The following is a 15,879-nucleotide window of genomic DNA, read 5'->3' as shown; positions in this document are numbered from 1 at the left end:
CCAGTGCTGACTCAGACCTGCAGGCCCACCCCCACCTCATGGATCTGCATTCCAGTGACAGCTTTAGCATCCACGGCTTTCCGAGTCAGGAACCTCTGCCAGAGCCACGGCTGTGCACAGAGCGCTCGGCAACGCCCCCAGGCTGTGTGTACGGACCCCCCAGCTCCCACAGAAGCAATGGCCCCCAAGAACAGCCCGATTCCGTCTCGTTCAACCCGCTTTCCGCACTCACGCAGGCAGGGCTGGTAGGAAACATGCCCTTCCCACCAGAAATCTCTGTCAGCTTCTCACAGCCACCGGTGTGAGTGAAAAATTCACTGGCTTTATCCAAAGCCAAGAGGTCAAACGCAGCCCACAGAGCTTCCTGAGCCGGGCTGCCTGACTCTGCGGCCGCCTCCGGCCTCTCTCCGCCCGGCCCACGTGCAGCGGCCTCACACGCTGAGCTCTCACCTCCCGCACATCCGGGCACCAGCGTGACCTCTGGGCCTTTGCACACGCGCTCTCCCTTCCTGGGAGGATGCATTCCTCCTCCCTCTGCCCGGCCAGCTCCTCCCTGGCCTTAGGAGCCCTCTCCGCTGCCCGTCCGTCCGTGACAAGATCTTCACTGCTGTGTCCTGCGAGCACTCCTCAGCACCCCCCAACTCCCATTATCGGGGTTTCCACGGTTACCAGGATGGCCTGTTGCCTCTAAATTAAGGTGACCCGATGTCCCGCTTTTGGCGGGGCAGTCCCGATTTCTAACCATTTGTCCCTCGTCCTGTGTGTTTTAAAAAAGTCCCGATTTTTTTTAAAAAAGATTCTTTCCCCCAACTGGGGATGTGCCCGTAACCAAGGTACTTGCCCTTGACCGGAATCGATCCTGGGACCTTTCAGTTCGCAGGCCGAGGCTCTATCCACTGAGCCAAACCGGTTTGGGCCTTCCCATACATTTTGGACTTAGTCAGCCCTCAGGCACGTGTGAGCCAACCCCCTGAAAGCAATCCCCCAGGCGCTCTCTCCAGGGATACACGTCCCGACGGTTCTGTTTCTCTGGAGACCCCTGACTGAGGCGGCTGCTACGTGGGACCCAGAGGGGCACAGAGTCTGAGCCAGGACCGTGGCCCCGGTGCAGCAGGTCCCAGACCGCGCGGCCTCGCTCGGTCTCGGCCGACGGGCAGAGAAGCGGGGACTCACACTCACCTTGTCGTCCAGGTCGTCGTCGCTCTCGTCCATCTCCTCCTGGCGCAGGTTCCACTCGTACTCCACGTGCACGTGCGGGTTGAACTTCCCGGACTTGGCCTGGGAAAGCTGAAAGGAACGGCGGGCGCAGCCACGGTCATCCCAACGCCAAACACCCCGACGTCACAGAGACACCGAGCGAACCCCGCCTGTGCCCGGCTCCCCGTGAACCAGCAGCGGCGGCGGCTTCCTAAGCAAACCCCGGCTGTCGGCGCTGGGCCAGCGGGCCGCTCAGAGGAACTGCCGGGAGTTCCGGGCTTGGTCAGTTTTAGTTTGACAGCGTGACTGTTCTCCAGGGTGCAAAGCCTTCTTACATATTATTAAAATCAAAATGAGTCTCAAAACTGCAAAATTCTTGGCTGGAGGGCAGAATCACAGTCAGGGAAGTGCGAGGGGCGGGCCTTTCAGATCAGACATCCCCCTTTCAGCCCACGTTCCCCCCGTTCTCAGTCACACACGGGGACGGGGCAGCCAGACTTCCTCGCAGGAGCCTGGCGGGAACAGAAAAGCGCCACCGCGGGCCTGGAGCCCGGGCAGGGAACCTGCCTTTCCTATCTCTCCCTTCCCCGGGTTATGGGCACCGAGGTCCGCAGCGGCCTGGAGCTGTGAGCAGGGACCGGTGGGGTCAGAAGAGGTGAGTGCGTGCAGGGACACGGGGGAAGAGCCGCGTGCTTAACGTTTCAAGACCAGTGTGCTCTGCACCTGACCTGCCCGGCTGTTTGGCTGCCTAGATAGGTCCTTCTGACCGAGAGCCACAGAGGAAGCCGAATGACTGCGGCCCTAAGCCTGGCGGCCACACCGCCTCTCACACGCCCCCCAGCTCCCCATCACAGCTGCGCGCCAAGGACAGGCGGGGACACATTTATCGTGTTTGCAAATGCAGCCACGGTGCTTGTCGGAATCTCTTTAGCCAAAGTTAAAAAAAAAAAAAAAATTGCTTCCAGAGAACGCCACTTCAGGGCAGCTGATGTCTGTTAGACACCCACACCTCATGGCCACGCCTGCTTACCACATCTTTTTCTTAAAAAAAAAAAAAAAAAAAAAAAAAAAAAAATATATATATATATATATATATAGGAGGGAGAGGGAGATAGGAACATCAATGAGAGAGAATCACTGATCACTGCCTCCTGCATGCCCACTACTGGGGATCGACCTCACAACCAGAGCATGTGCCTTTGACCAGAATTGAACCTGGGACCCTTTAATCTGAAGGCTGATGCTCTACCCTCTGAGCCACAGAGCTGCTTACCAGATCTTCACACTGGGTGGCTTTCAGTCTCCTTGCTATGTCGAGGGCAGTCTCTCCAGCCTGGTTCACTGAAATAGGGGAAACACACGTGTGTGATTAGGACAGACCTCTGATAGGCGGAGACAACGGTCAGATTACAGTGCAGCAGGCAAGCTCAGGTCCCGCCGGCTGCTGAGCCCCGCACGTGCTCACCCACGTCCACGGTGGGCTTGCTCCGGAGCAGCAGCTTCAGGCACTCGGGCTTCTCGAACATGCTGCAGTAGTGCAGGGCCGTGTTCCCCAGGGCTGTCTGCTTGTCCAGGTTCCCACTGAAAAACCAGAGTGGGGGGGGGGGAGGGAGTAACGGCTGCCTTTCGAGCTCAACACTGCTGGGTGAACCACTATGTCTGGGCTAACAGCTGAGTCAAATCTCAGACCTGTTTATTATAAACTTAGGATGTTCTAACATCTCACCCAAACTTACAAGCAACACGTGGCGACAGTAGTCAGCACCGAGTGTACTGTGAGACAGACACTGTCTCTCCGCCCTTCACCTGTCCTCGCTCATGTCACCTTCACAACCCCCTGATGGGAAGTTGCTATCACAACGTTCACTTTATGGATGAAAACACTCGGGCACAGAGAGGAGGATGTAGTGTGCATGTTTGAGATTACCAAGACATGGATGATGGAGCCACGTGAATGCCGGAAACGTGTGTTCTTAGCCAATGCTCTTGACCACGGCACTTCTAAGGGGCCTGGCCATTCACACAGCATGGCTTGGATCGCCCTCATGGTTTTGCTCACCCGGTTCCTCCTCAAAATCTGTGGCTTACAGATCTACCCCATGAAGAACCCAGCAAGTCCAAACCTCCTATGCTGAATATTATACTCCTATTAGCACATCCCAAGTCCAAATCAGCCACACACTGCTGTCTTACAATGAACATCTTGTGGACCTGCCCTGTTAAGTCTTTTTTTTTCTTCCCAACCTTCTTAGCGCAGCAGGTTTTGTACCCCGAGATAGGATCAGGGGTTGGTGAACCACAGCTGCAGGCCTTCTCTGACCCTTTGTTTTTGTAAATAAAGTTTTATTGGAACATGCCCATGCGCACTCATTTGCATACTGCCTCTGGCTGCTTTTTTTTTCCTGTTGCAGTGGTAGTGTTGAACATCTGCGACAGAGACCTCATGGCCTGCAAAGCCTAAAGTAATATCTGGCTCTTTCCAGAAGGGCATGCTGATGACTGATCGCGGCTGCTAACAGGACTGGCCTGTGCTAACTTACAAGGCCCGTTCAGAGGAAACAGAAACCATACCAGTTTTGGACAAGGAAGTCAACCAAATGGAGAGATGTCTGGTCTGCAGTTCGGACTGCAAGATGAAGGGCGGTCTCCCCGGGCTCCTGAAAAGAACAGGTAAGTATAAACAGGCGGTCGCATGTCCTACTTGGTCTAAGCCGTTCCTTTCTTTTCTTTTTAAAAAAAATATATTTTATTGATTTCTTACAGAGAGGAAGAGAGAGGGATAGAGAATTAGAAACATCTATGAGAGAGAATCATCGATCAGCTGCCTCTTGGACACCCCCTACTGGGGATGTGCCCACAACCAAGGTACATGCCCTTGACCGGAATCGAACCTGGGACCTTTCAGTCCGCAGGCTGACTGACGCTCTATCCACTGAGCCAAACTGGTTTCGGCTAGAGCCATTTCTTTTACATCATTACCCCCATATAATTAGCAACAGCCCCCCTCCCCTCTCAGATTTTCCTGATTTCAACGGGGCACTTGGTGTGTGGCAGCCTCATTATAATAACGAGTCATCGCTGAAAGGGACGGCCCACACTCCCCTCGATCTGATGGCGCCAGCACGGCCTCACCTGCCCGGGCTCCAGCAGCGGCTCCATGAGCTCCACGCCTTCCGCGTAGACCTGGACGAGGGCAAGCAGGTCCCGGGACCGCACGGCCTCCATCAGCTCGTTCAGCTTAGCCGACGGAGAGGAGCAGGTCTTCCTGGAGAACCGATGGTCCACGTACTTCGCCGTGATGTACTCTTTCCGTGCGGTCCTAGACAGAGCGAGAGGCGAGCAGCGTCATTTCCCAGGGCTGAGAGAGGGTCACCTCTTTGCGGACCCAGGCTGCTTTTTGAGAAGTTATTTTGGTTTAAGATACGCCATTAAAGACCTATGGGGAGGTCTGCTGAGTTCAGAGCGGAAGAACCATGTTGCCTGGATTGTGTCCCATAATAGTTTTGCGAATTTGGTGCCCGCATAACCACCTAGGAGGGGCTGGTCTGACATGTAGGCAGGCGCCTGCTTCACAAAACCTTCGCTGATCGCGAGAAGAATGCTATCTTTCTTCCTAGTCACCCACAGGATCGAACAAATTTCAAGTGCAAAGCCAATGTGAAAGTTTTTGAATAGGTTTAAAGATGCACTTGACTCAAAACTAAAAATGATACCAGAAGGGGTTTACTGAGGGGTCTCACAGTCACACCACCCAGACCAAGCCCTTAAGGTTGCTGGGTACTAGTCTTTTCCCGGGTTTCTTCAAGCAAACACAATTTCAAGTAAGTGCATGGTTATGTAAATCTATTTGGTGTCTGAGTCCAGACAGTAAATTGTGAGAGTTCAAACGTGAGGGATAGATCAGCAAACGTGCCCACAATTCAGTTCCTGAGTCTGGACAACATGTCTGTGAGCAGAGGGATTCATGCACTCATTCCTACATCTTCCTCTCTGACACAACGGGAACGAACCCCCTGAAGTGGGCCGGCTGAGTCAAAGGTAAACACAGTCCTGACTGTGACCAATACAGTGAGCGCTCCTCACGGGCAGGGCCACCCGGACCCCAGGGGCCGCCCCGGGGACTCTGGGACGTCCGCTTCCCCACAGGCTCGCCGCGGGGGGCTGCCACGCATCTGGGCCTTTGCCAACCCGACAGGCATCTCCCCCTGCTGCTGCGTCTCCCCCTGCTGCTGCGTCTCCTGTTTATCACAACAGGCGTGACTGAGAGAATCGTCCTTGGGACGCTTTACCCTCCGAGCAGCCGCTAGTGACTCCCCAGGTGGAGGTGATGCTGAAAATAACCTGGCTTTCCACAAGCGTGTTTCGAAATACGTTTATTTGCTCTGCTTTTTCCTCATTCCTCATAATGGAGTTTCCTCTTGGGAGGTGGGAGGGGAGGGGGTCCTATAACCACTAAGATGATTTTTTGGGAGGGTTGAAAAACAATGACAGATGGTAAAGAATTCAGTATGTTGGAAGTACTCACATGTCGCTCATTGGGGTAGGCTTCGGTGAGGGGCTGGGTAAATTGGCTTCCATAATATCATTGAAACTATTGTTCCCGATGGTCTTGGCCAGCTGTAACAGACACAACGCAGCGAGCTCGTTACCACAGGTCTAAAAGTTCCCCACTATGGCTGACTGCGTGCCTTCCTTCACTTGACTCAGGATAAGAACCACCCATCCACCTGGTTGACAGGTATTTGCTGAGCACTTACTACGTGCCAGGCCTCAGTGCTGGAAACACAGAGAAGGGATTCCATGTTCCCTCCCGGAGGAGCTAACTGATTTAGAGGTAAGAAAACTAATGGTTTTTACAAATACAGTGTGGTAAGAGCTAGAACAAAATAGGATGTGGTTCTACACACACACACACACCTCATCTGAATCCGACACGGCAGGCTCCACATAGGGATCTAGGTTAAATGCTTACTGAACAACACTGGCTCTGCAACCACCGCCGTGCTTCATTTTTGGTTGAGGGGATTTACTCTAATTAGACAGAAAAGAATTTAGGGCTCCTTTATATGGGGGATACAAATTAAGATGCCGCCCTGGCCAATGTGGCTCAGTGGTTGGAGTGTCAGCCCACGAACCGAAGGGGTGCGGGTTTGACTTCAAGTCAAGGGCTCATACCTGGGTTGCAAGTTCATTCCCTGGCCCCTGTCAGAGCAGGAGCGGGAGGCAACCAATTGATGTCTCTCGTTCTCTCCCTCCCTCCTGCCCTTTCCTCCTTCCTCCCTTCCATTCTATCTGAAGGCAATGGAAAAATATCCTCAGGTGAAGATTAAAAAAAAAAAGATGCAGCAGGCAGCTAATGAAGAAGCTCCATGCTTCTGGGTACCTCTCCCCCCAAAATCTACCCTGAAGGTGCTCTGGCCGTTCAGAGAACGTGGGAATCAACAGTAAGTGTAAGAAGCATCCATGGCAGCCGTCACTGGGGAAAGGCGTGAGTCCATCACGTGGATTCTTCCTGTTTCTGGCTGTCACACTGGGTGTCACTGATGAGTCAAGGAGACCCACACGAGAGGAGCAAGTTTCAGTGTTAGCCCTGAGCCTTTCCCCTCCGGTGCTGAGTGACCACGGAGCCGGCATCAGAATACTTCCTACATCTCCTCTCCTACTTCCTAAATCAAGGGGCTCCTACACCCAAGACAGCCCCCCATTGCTTGAGGGGTGCTCAGACGACGCGGCTGCTGGCTGGTGGCTGACTCTGGGGTGCTGGGCGCCAGACAAGCTCCCGAGGAGCTGGGCTTCCGGCTGTGGAGCCAGGCTCACTCGCTCAGGTTTGGCTCGAGGGCCTTGGGTCTGAGCTGGAGCCTGTTTCACGCCCTGCACTCTTACTGTTGGAGACCAGTTAGTGTGAATCCCGGCCCGCCAAGTTCACATTGTGCAAGACAGGGCTCATGGCCACAGGCATTTTGGGAGATGCCCGACCGGATCTTCATACTGGGGGGACCTGAAAAGACCCCAAATTTGGGTGAATCATGATGGGGAGGGCAGGTGATAAGCCCACACCTGCACAGGCCTTCCCTCACTGCCTAAAGGAGTCCAGGAGGAGGAGTGACTGGTGTTAGGACAGGAGCTAACAGGCCACTCGCAGTTCACGTGCAGTTTTAGAAACTCACAAAAAGTGAAAACAGAGAACTCTTAAGGTCACTGTTTCGGATGACAGAAGCCCCTGGGTAAGGTGAATGTGGGAGTTCAGAGCTTCCCCCTCTTGACTGCTTTTCAGTGAATCATGTGAGACTAATTCCGAAAGAAGAAAACAGCTCTGAAAAAGCCCCCCCCAGAAGAGAGAGCCGGTAGCGGAACTGAGTATGGAAATGTGTGACTCACCAGTTCTTCGCACGGGAAATGGAAACGTCAACATTGCGCACCACAAAATTCGCATCTTAAGTATGGATGCAAATTAAACAACATCCAGGAAGGAGATGTCTGTGTCCTCACCAGAAACAGAAACCTCAAAGCACTATGCTACCTGTATTCACGGCAATAGATGCCTAACCTTTTCTTCCATAGCACAGGCCACTACTCACCAAGAGTTCAGAAGTTCCCAGCTTGTCTAGTTCCAGAGACTGGATGCGGGAAATATGGACACCCATTTCCCTGTGGATTCCAGAACATTCGATGCAGGTCAAAATACCCAGGTTGGTCGAAAGCCAGGTGGGTTCTGTGGGAAGGATTGTGGAGACATAGTGAATAAACAAGGAATCTAGTTTTAGTGTGCCAACTCCAGAGGATGCTAAAACTTAACAGCGGTCCAATGTGAAAGAGTTACGGGGGAAGATTTAAATGGAAGACATAGATAGACGCCTGCATCTGGCCGAGGGCCTATGATAAACACCAATAGCTTGTTAGAGAGCAAAAAGTGTAATATGACATGTTTTAAAAAAATTTTCCTTTCAATACTGAATTGAAAACCAAATGAAGTGAGGGGGAAGACTGGCGATTCAAAGCCAGGATGATGGATCCAGGCCCAGTGCTCTCCTTACGCTGCCCCTGGTGCCATTTCACTGGGCCTCACCAGGAAAGATGGTATTTAGGCAGGGGACCGAGTGGGGAGAGCAGTGGGAGCTTTCTAGGGTCATTCACGCTGGGGACCGTGCTGGGCGTGTCCGTAAGGAGGCAGGGTTTTAGGTCCCTAGCTCACGCATCTTCCGCAGGGAGAGCGGAGGCGATGACCACGCCAGCTCTGTGTGGGGGACACAGACCTGAAGAGCCGCAGTCGCAGCAGACGTCGTTGCCAGGCAGCCGCTGGACGTCCTCGATGATGGCTTTGGTCAGGTCCTCCAGGCTGTTCTCGCCCGTGCTCTGCTCCCCGCGGAAGGCCATGGTCAGGGCCTCCTCTTTGCTGTTTGTCAGCACTGAGATCCATCTGTGGTAAATGGGGGAAGGAGACACTGTTTTCTCCTTGCAACACATCTGACTTCACCAAGAAACACTAACAGACACAGCACCCCAAACAATAAAGTAGGAAGAGAAGGAAAGGAATTAAAGGAAAAAGGATGACAGCATGGAAAGCAGCGCGTCAGAGAGAACGGGTGATGAGAAGAACAGACAAGGGAGGCGGAGTCTCTGCCACCGAGGACCTGCAGGGACATCTGGACAGAACCATGGACGTTGACGGAAGAGTACTCAGCGAGGGACCAGCCCAAAGCAAGGATGAGAGAGAACTGGTGACAGGAGGCAGGGAAGAGCTCAGCAAAAGGCATCTGTCCTCTGGAGGCCAGCTCAGTGAGGGCCCTTGACGTGGAAATAAACAGGGCATTTCATTAGCGGTTGTGAAAATGTATGCTCAGGAGCCCTGGCCGTGTTGCTCAGTGGTTAGAGCAACATCCCGATACACCACAGTTATGTTTCGATCCCCGGTCGGGGCACATACAGGAATCAACTAATGTGTGTATGGATGAAACAGCACATTGATGTTTCTCTCCTTCTGGCTCCCTCTCTAAAATAAATAAATGAAAATTAGAAAAAAAGAAAAGAAAGTTTATGCTATGAAAAAGGTATATGAATATGGAAACATGCTGGCATTTTAATATAAAATAAAAAGTGAAGGCTATTAAATGGCGTACACAGTAGGATCACAGTACATACTGAACAAAAAACATTTGCCTCCAACCTGTGCATCGGATAACCTACGTGCCCAACAACAGAGGGCTGGCTATTAAGGCCTGAAATAACCCAGCTACTGAAATGTAATTTTTACTAATTTTTTAATGACTTCGGGGAAGTGCTCACAATGTAATATTTTGTGAAATAAATAAGAAAAACTATTGCATTATATAACCACAAATTTAAATGTATGTACGGATTACATATTTTTGTTTTGGGGGGAAAAACAGAAAGAAATTCATGAAATGATAATAGTGGTTATCCCCGAGTGACCTTCTGTAGGAAAATGGAGAGATGGATCGCCTGACTCTGTGCCTTTCCTATAATTTTCCATCTATAGGGAGCTTGTGTCACTTTCATAGATGAGGAAAAAGAGCCAAATTTATTTTCTTAAGAAGAAATCCCAATCACAGTTTGTTCTCACTGACTACAGCAAAGTCAGGTAATATCTATTCTCAGCAGAGAATACAGAGGTCCAGAACTGAGTCTGTAGTTTTTTTGGTGTCTTGTAGGATCAAATGGAAATGAAACAAAGGACTAGCTACAAACTATTTTGAATTAGTAATACGCAGAGACAGCAATGGGAAGGAATTAAAGGACAAACCAAATGACGTGGAGTCTGTGAGCTGCAATTCATACCTTTGACTCTAGGTGGAGCTCACCTTAAGTTTGTTGTGAGAAATGCATTTGCACAGCTTTTATCTTTTTTTACTGTGATGTGGAAAACTATACCTCAAAACCAACACTCTAGGGATGGGGTCTGTGAAGGGATGTCACTTAGTAGCTTTTAAATTAAAATGCATTATTTTCTATAGTTTAGTCTCAAGTTACAAACTACAAATTGATTTGTTAAAAATAGTTTGAGAGACTGGATTCCATAGAACCGGACACCACGTGTTATCCTTAGCACTGAGCTTACTGAAGTTTTCACTGACTGCAGGGTCTCTGTTTTGCTTTCCTTAAGCATTCCGATGTTCTGCCTATTTAGTATTACAAACACATACCATGTGTCAAGTACTTAGAATTTTTTAAACACAATCCTCCAACCTGCCTCCCAGGCCTCTAACACCTGAGGAACAGCCAAACCCACGCGCCCGGGTCCACAGTGGACTGGACGCCACTTCTAATGGCTCTTTTTTAGAGTTCCTTCCGTTATGCCATTTTTGCCTCTTTATTCAAGAGTTGATGACAAGTAAGGAAATAAAGCAGCCTGTCATGATAATCAGAAAATACGAATATAAAGGACAATGAATTCCCTGAAGGAACCATTCAAATTTGGTGAAATGGAATGGCTGCATTTCAAAAGGGTGGAAAATCAAGATAGCTATTTCTGACAATTAAAGGAAAAAAACCTTTACATTATTTTAGAGTAACAGGCATACAAAATATAACAAAAAGAATGAGTGATTGTTATTTTAACATTTTCAAAGGGACAGAACTGAACCAAGGGTCAGGCCAGCCCGCCTCGCACACACAGCTGCTCTTTCTACTTCTCCTGCCTCTTCCTTCCTCAGTGAGAAGTGATTTTTTTTTTTTTTTTAATATTTCTTTATTGATTTCAGAGAGGAAGGGCGATGGAGAGACAGAAACATCAATGATGAGAGAGAATCAGTGATTGACTGCCTCTTGCACGCCCCCTACTAGGGATCAAGCCCACAGTCTAGGCATGTGCCCTTGGATGGAATCAAACCTGGGACCCTTCAGTCCACAGGCTGACGCACTATCCACTGAGCCAAACTGGCTAGGGTGAGAAGTGATTTCTTCGTTCAGTTTCACGGGAGACTTTTCCCACAAGAAAGAAAGTGCTTCCGTGTAACTTGAAAGGCGAATGGAGAAGAAAGAGCAGCGTGGGCTGGCCCGGAGGAGAGAGCTGGTGTGGGGAACCGCCAGGGGCGGTGTTGACCATGGCAATCTTTACATGTGGTATACAGGACGGAGGCGCGGGGTGCCATTAGCTCAAAACTACTTACGCTACATAATCCTGCTCGTCTTCTGCCTGGAAGTGATACGTCCTGTTATCTAAAATACACAGGAGAAAAGAACAGGACACCTTAGAATGCAGAATTCCTAGAAACAAACCAAAAAACCCATAGTAAAAGTAGGGTTTTACAATTACTTTGTGTTTACGCCATTTTGTTTTAGCAGCCACACAACTCATGTTGTCAGCACTGCTTTTCTAAAGTGCCCCAGGAATGTAGTAAAATAACTGCCAATACCTGGCAGTTAGGAAAAGAAAGTGGGAGGGGGATGGTCCCGCCTGTTCGAGCGGGTTCCAGCGACAGCCTGTGGAGTGCCAGCTGCCAAGGCGGTATTTTACTTTTCATCCTCAACTTGCCTTTTATTGTGTTTTCTTTAAAAAAAAGACTTTCCTCGGACAGCAGGGCTCAGTCTAAAAGCTGCCCTGCCGGCTGCTCTCTGCGAGGGTCAGCTTCAAGAAAGAAGGCCTGACCTTGCTCGACAGTCAGCTTCAGGCCGCTGCCCAGGGAAAGAAGGAGTGGCCTGACCTCGATAGTCTCTGGGCAGATGTATAGTGTAAGGGAAGCTCTGGCTTAAAACTCAGAATCCATTAGAATGCTTCAACACAGTCAGGTCAAACTAACCTTCACTTAACTAGCCAGTCACGCACTATGTGGCCGCTCCAGACTAGGCATTTACACCCTCATCTCCCTAGAGAGAGGTTGTTTATGCCCAAGAACACACTATGGGTAGTAGAGCCCAAGAGTCTCAGCTGAATCTCTGCTTTAATGCTGTGTGACCTTGTATAAGTAACTGAACCTCTCTGAGCCTGTTTTCTGTCAAACAGGACACCAATGGGGCTTTTTGTGAGGATTGGCAATAACATATATAAAGCACCCAGCACACACTGGATGTCCAATAACTGGCGACTAGTTATACACTGAGTGGCCAGATTATGATCTCTGAACACATAATAATCTGGCCACTCGGGGTGTGTGTGTGTGTGTGTGTGTGTGTGTGTGTGTTTGGGGTCCAGAAAGGTGCATACACACACACACACACACACACACACACACACACCGAGTGGCCATATATATATGAATTCATATATATATGAATCCATATATATATATGAATATATGTATGTGTGTGTGTGTGTGTGTGTGTGTGTGTGTGTATATATATATATAGATAGATAGATAGAGGCCCGGTGTATGAATTTGTGCATGGGTGGGGTCCGGACAGCCTGGCCAGGGGGAAGGGACATGGGTGGTTGGCCTGCTGGTCAAACTGATGGAGGGGACAATTTGCATATTAGCCTTTTATTATATAGGCTATACACTGAGTGGCCAGATTATTATGGGTTCAGAGACCATCATCATCTGACTACTCAGTGTATAGTTCAATAACCTACAGGGTTTGAAACGGAGAGATCTAGGCTCTTTGAAGTCATCTTATAAACCCAACTTCTCACTAATAACCCAAGAAATCTCTTGGTCATAAAGTCACAGGGGCTCTGAACTTTAATAGTTACAGAATCCAGCTCAGGTGCCCTGCAAAGAGCCTTGGCAATGGAAATGGGCGACGTCAGGGTCCACAGCGACTGGACCCGGAGAGAAGGAGGACTCACGTGAGATCAGGTCAAAAGACTTCTTGTCCTCGGCATTCGGCTTCACCTGGCAGGTGAGGAGGTTCAACTTGGCTGGCTGCCTGTTAGCCTGGAACAGAGAAATCGGAGCTGCTACCTGCTGCACCTCCCCCGCTGGCCAGGCCAGTGCCCCGGGGGCAGGCACGCGGTTTCAGGCAGCAAGCTTGATAAAGTTTTTCCCCCCTTCAATCTGTTGTTCACTCATTTATGCATTCATTGGTGGATTCTTGTACGTACCCAGAGTGAGGAGTGAACCCACAGCTCCGGCACACTGGGACAATGGTCTAACCAATTGATACTTGGCCGGGGCCAAATGTGATAGTCTTATATCCGGATTCTGAATCTCATTAAAAAAAAAAATTGGTGGTCTTCTAAATGTCTGTTAACTGTACATAAATACTATATTGGTGATTAATCAGAATGGAATCAGGAAAATCCACCCTTAAATGGAGAGTTGGTACGGCCAATGGAAATGCACCTTTCTAGACCCTATGCACATCAGGCCAAAGAGTCAGCACTTTCAATACCACATCCTGCTGTGAAATGCAGTGGAGTACATCTCATTCATTCATTCATTCATTTATTCAGAATGTCCCCAGGCAACAGTCACCACAACCTGGTGTCCCAGATATCCACAAGTTGTAGTTGCAACATGGAACGTACAGAACTTCTCTCAAGTACAAGGACAACTACCACCCTCGAGACACAGCTCAGTGAGCCCCCAAATCTGAGGACAGAAAATCTAGCCGGGATTTCACATCACAGATTTATCAGCGAATCTCTTGGTCACATGTACCATTTACACAGACCCTGTAGTGTGTGCACAGCCAGGTCAATTTAGGCTTTTGCCTAAGTGGAGCCTTGTCATGCAATCATTCTGGTCAACACTCGTTCTTGACCTCCGCCTGCATCTGTTCAGGGTCACATGCTGGCCAATGCCGAGGCCAGCCTGTCTGCTTCCTGCAAGAGCTGACAATGGACTGAAGCGCCTGAGTGCCCAGGCTGGAAGCCCACTGACACTTAGGATCCTCAAAATCCCCATGCCAGCAACTTTTCCACCAAGCACCCCAAGATTTTAGAAAAAAACAGAGTGGGGGGAGGGGGGAGGGAGACGCCACAGTGTGACCAAGCGAAGCCCTGAATGACAGAGATGGCACGTGTTTGAGACGACTTCAATGACACGCTGCCATTCTCAGTCTCAGCGACAAGCAATGGACACTTCATCTCTTGTCCACCTTCTTGTGCTCTCTGGACCAATTTCCGAGATCTTCCTTCTCTGGGGTTTCAATGAGATTCGACACGGAAAACAAGCCCCTTGGCCCGCGCCCATCTGCTCCAAAGCAAGCTGTCCGGGCGGAAGTGAGAGCTGAGGTATCTCAGGCTCCTCACCAGTGCGTCTGGCATAGACATGGGAACCAGGAGAGCCCCCCCTGAGAGGACACAGGGCATACCAGGTCCCGGATGAGGAGGCGGGGCCACGGGCCTGCAGGCTGTGCTCAGGACAGCCCTGGAGCTTGGGCTGCCAGCGGCCTCACACTCCTCACCAGTGGTTGCACCCCACCCAGGCCTGGCTGCTGTGCAATGAGCTGTCCGTCCTGCAGTGCGTCTGTCTGGCTCTCCCGGTGAATGACAGGGCACCTGATGGCCTGAGAAGGCAGCCATGCCAGGGAACGGGCTCTCGGTATCATGCTAAGCTCCGGTTTGGCATCCACGTGTCCAGGAGGATGTGGAAAAGCTTAGGGAAGATGGAGAGATGATTAAAGGGCTGGGAAACGGGAACTTTGAAGATGGGTAAAGGCACTATTTAGTTCCGAGGAAAGATGGCGAGGGAGCGGCTTAATAAGCATCTTCCAGCCCATGAGGCTGCTCCGGGCAGGCCGGCAGCTGGTTCCCATCTGCGCAGACCAGGCAGAAAGGCAATCGGACTGTAGGCGGAGGCCGGAGCCAGACGCAAGGAGGAACTTCCAAGCTGAAGTTGATGAAGCATAATAAGAGGTTTCAAGTTTCTGAGCCGAAGGAGAAAACTCTTTGAAAAACCTAGGGATTTTTCTAGACACATTCACATCTGAGTGTGGCAGAGGGCTAACTAGGCGGCTTCTTTTTTGTCCCAAATCCACGTTATTCCAGTGTTTCTGAACAACCTTACCGACAGATACAGCCAAACAGAAAACTTTAAAAAAAAGGAAAGAACACTCCAGTTCAGTATTCACTTATTCGAGAGGATTACACAGCACCACTCACCCCTAAGCACAGACCGCCTCTCAGCACAGCGCCCGAAAGCTGAGAGGATAAGGGCCTGATACGCTTTGAGCCATTTCATAATTGAATTCCATGGGACGGCCTTGGCCGCCTCAACGTGAACTTCAGGACACGGACAACACAGCCTGCCTGAGCACAGTGCTTGTCCTCCCCCAAGACAGCTGACGAATGACCCATCACCCCAAGTGTGACTTTGAGGAGGAAAAAAAAAATCAAACACAGAATTTCTGACGATCTAAGCAGCTGACACAGCCAGTGCCGAGCGGGAATATGAGAAAGTGGAGTGGGTGCTCGACTAAGGCACCCGAAAGCTCAGGTGTTATTACAACAGTAATAGCAGTCATTCCAGAGTTTCAAAGAACTTTCTCAGGGTTCAGCACTAATTTGAAGGCATATTGACTAAAGCTGGCATAACCTCTCCTGGTGGCTCAGCAGGCGGAGAACGAGTGAGGCTAATATGACTCGCCTGGGATTCATCAGAAACAATTCAGATGACGCAGGAAAGAAAGAACAATAAGGAAAAGAATGAGGAAACATTCGCGGGGCCCTTCCTAAAAACCTCTCTGCATGTGACCTCCAGGCTCCTTACTCTGCTGCTCCCCCTGCTGGGCAGGAGGGGCATGGCCTCCCCCCCTCCTGGGTCCCGCTCTGCCAGTTAGCCT

The 15,879-nt window shown here is 50.3% G+C and overlaps 1 protein-coding gene across 5 annotated transcripts in view; it reads right to left on the bottom strand.

Annotated features, from left to right (window-relative positions):
* The window catches only part of ASAP1 (ArfGAP with SH3 domain, ankyrin repeat and PH domain 1), a 189,732-nt gene that overhangs the window by 15,796 nt on the left and 158,057 nt on the right, over nt 1–15,879 (bottom strand). For 3 of the 5 annotated variants that reach the window (XM_036437548.2, XM_036437549.2, XM_036437552.2), the window contains 11 exons: nt 12,941–13,028; nt 11,325–11,373; nt 8,451–8,614; nt 7,776–7,909; nt 5,723–5,814; nt 4,330–4,516; nt 3,769–3,854; nt 2,663–2,778; nt 2,471–2,538; nt 1,765–1,821; nt 1,180–1,287 (listed from right to left, as the gene is read on the bottom strand). In XM_036437548.2, coding sequence (XP_036293441.1) covers nt 1,180–1,287; nt 1,765–1,821; nt 2,471–2,538; nt 2,663–2,778; nt 3,769–3,854; nt 4,330–4,516; nt 5,723–5,814; nt 7,776–7,909; nt 8,451–8,614; nt 11,325–11,373; nt 12,941–13,028 — 1,149 coding nt within the window. The remainder of the gene's footprint in view (nt 1–1,179; nt 1,288–1,764; nt 1,822–2,470; nt 2,539–2,662; nt 2,779–3,768; nt 3,855–4,329; nt 4,517–5,722; nt 5,815–7,775; nt 7,910–8,450; nt 8,615–11,324; nt 11,374–12,940; nt 13,029–15,879) is intronic. The other 2 variants (XM_036437550.2, XM_036437551.2) reach the window with 1 other exon arrangement.

Source organism: Pipistrellus kuhlii, unplaced genomic scaffold, assembly GCF_014108245.1.
Source record: "Pipistrellus kuhlii isolate mPipKuh1 unplaced genomic scaffold, mPipKuh1.p scaffold_m20_p_14, whole genome shotgun sequence".
NCBI classification, from domain to species: Eukaryota; Metazoa; Chordata; class Mammalia; order Chiroptera; family Vespertilionidae; genus Pipistrellus; species Pipistrellus kuhlii.
Note: the sequence above shows the minus strand (reverse complement) of the source record. Positions and strands in the feature narration are given on the sequence as shown.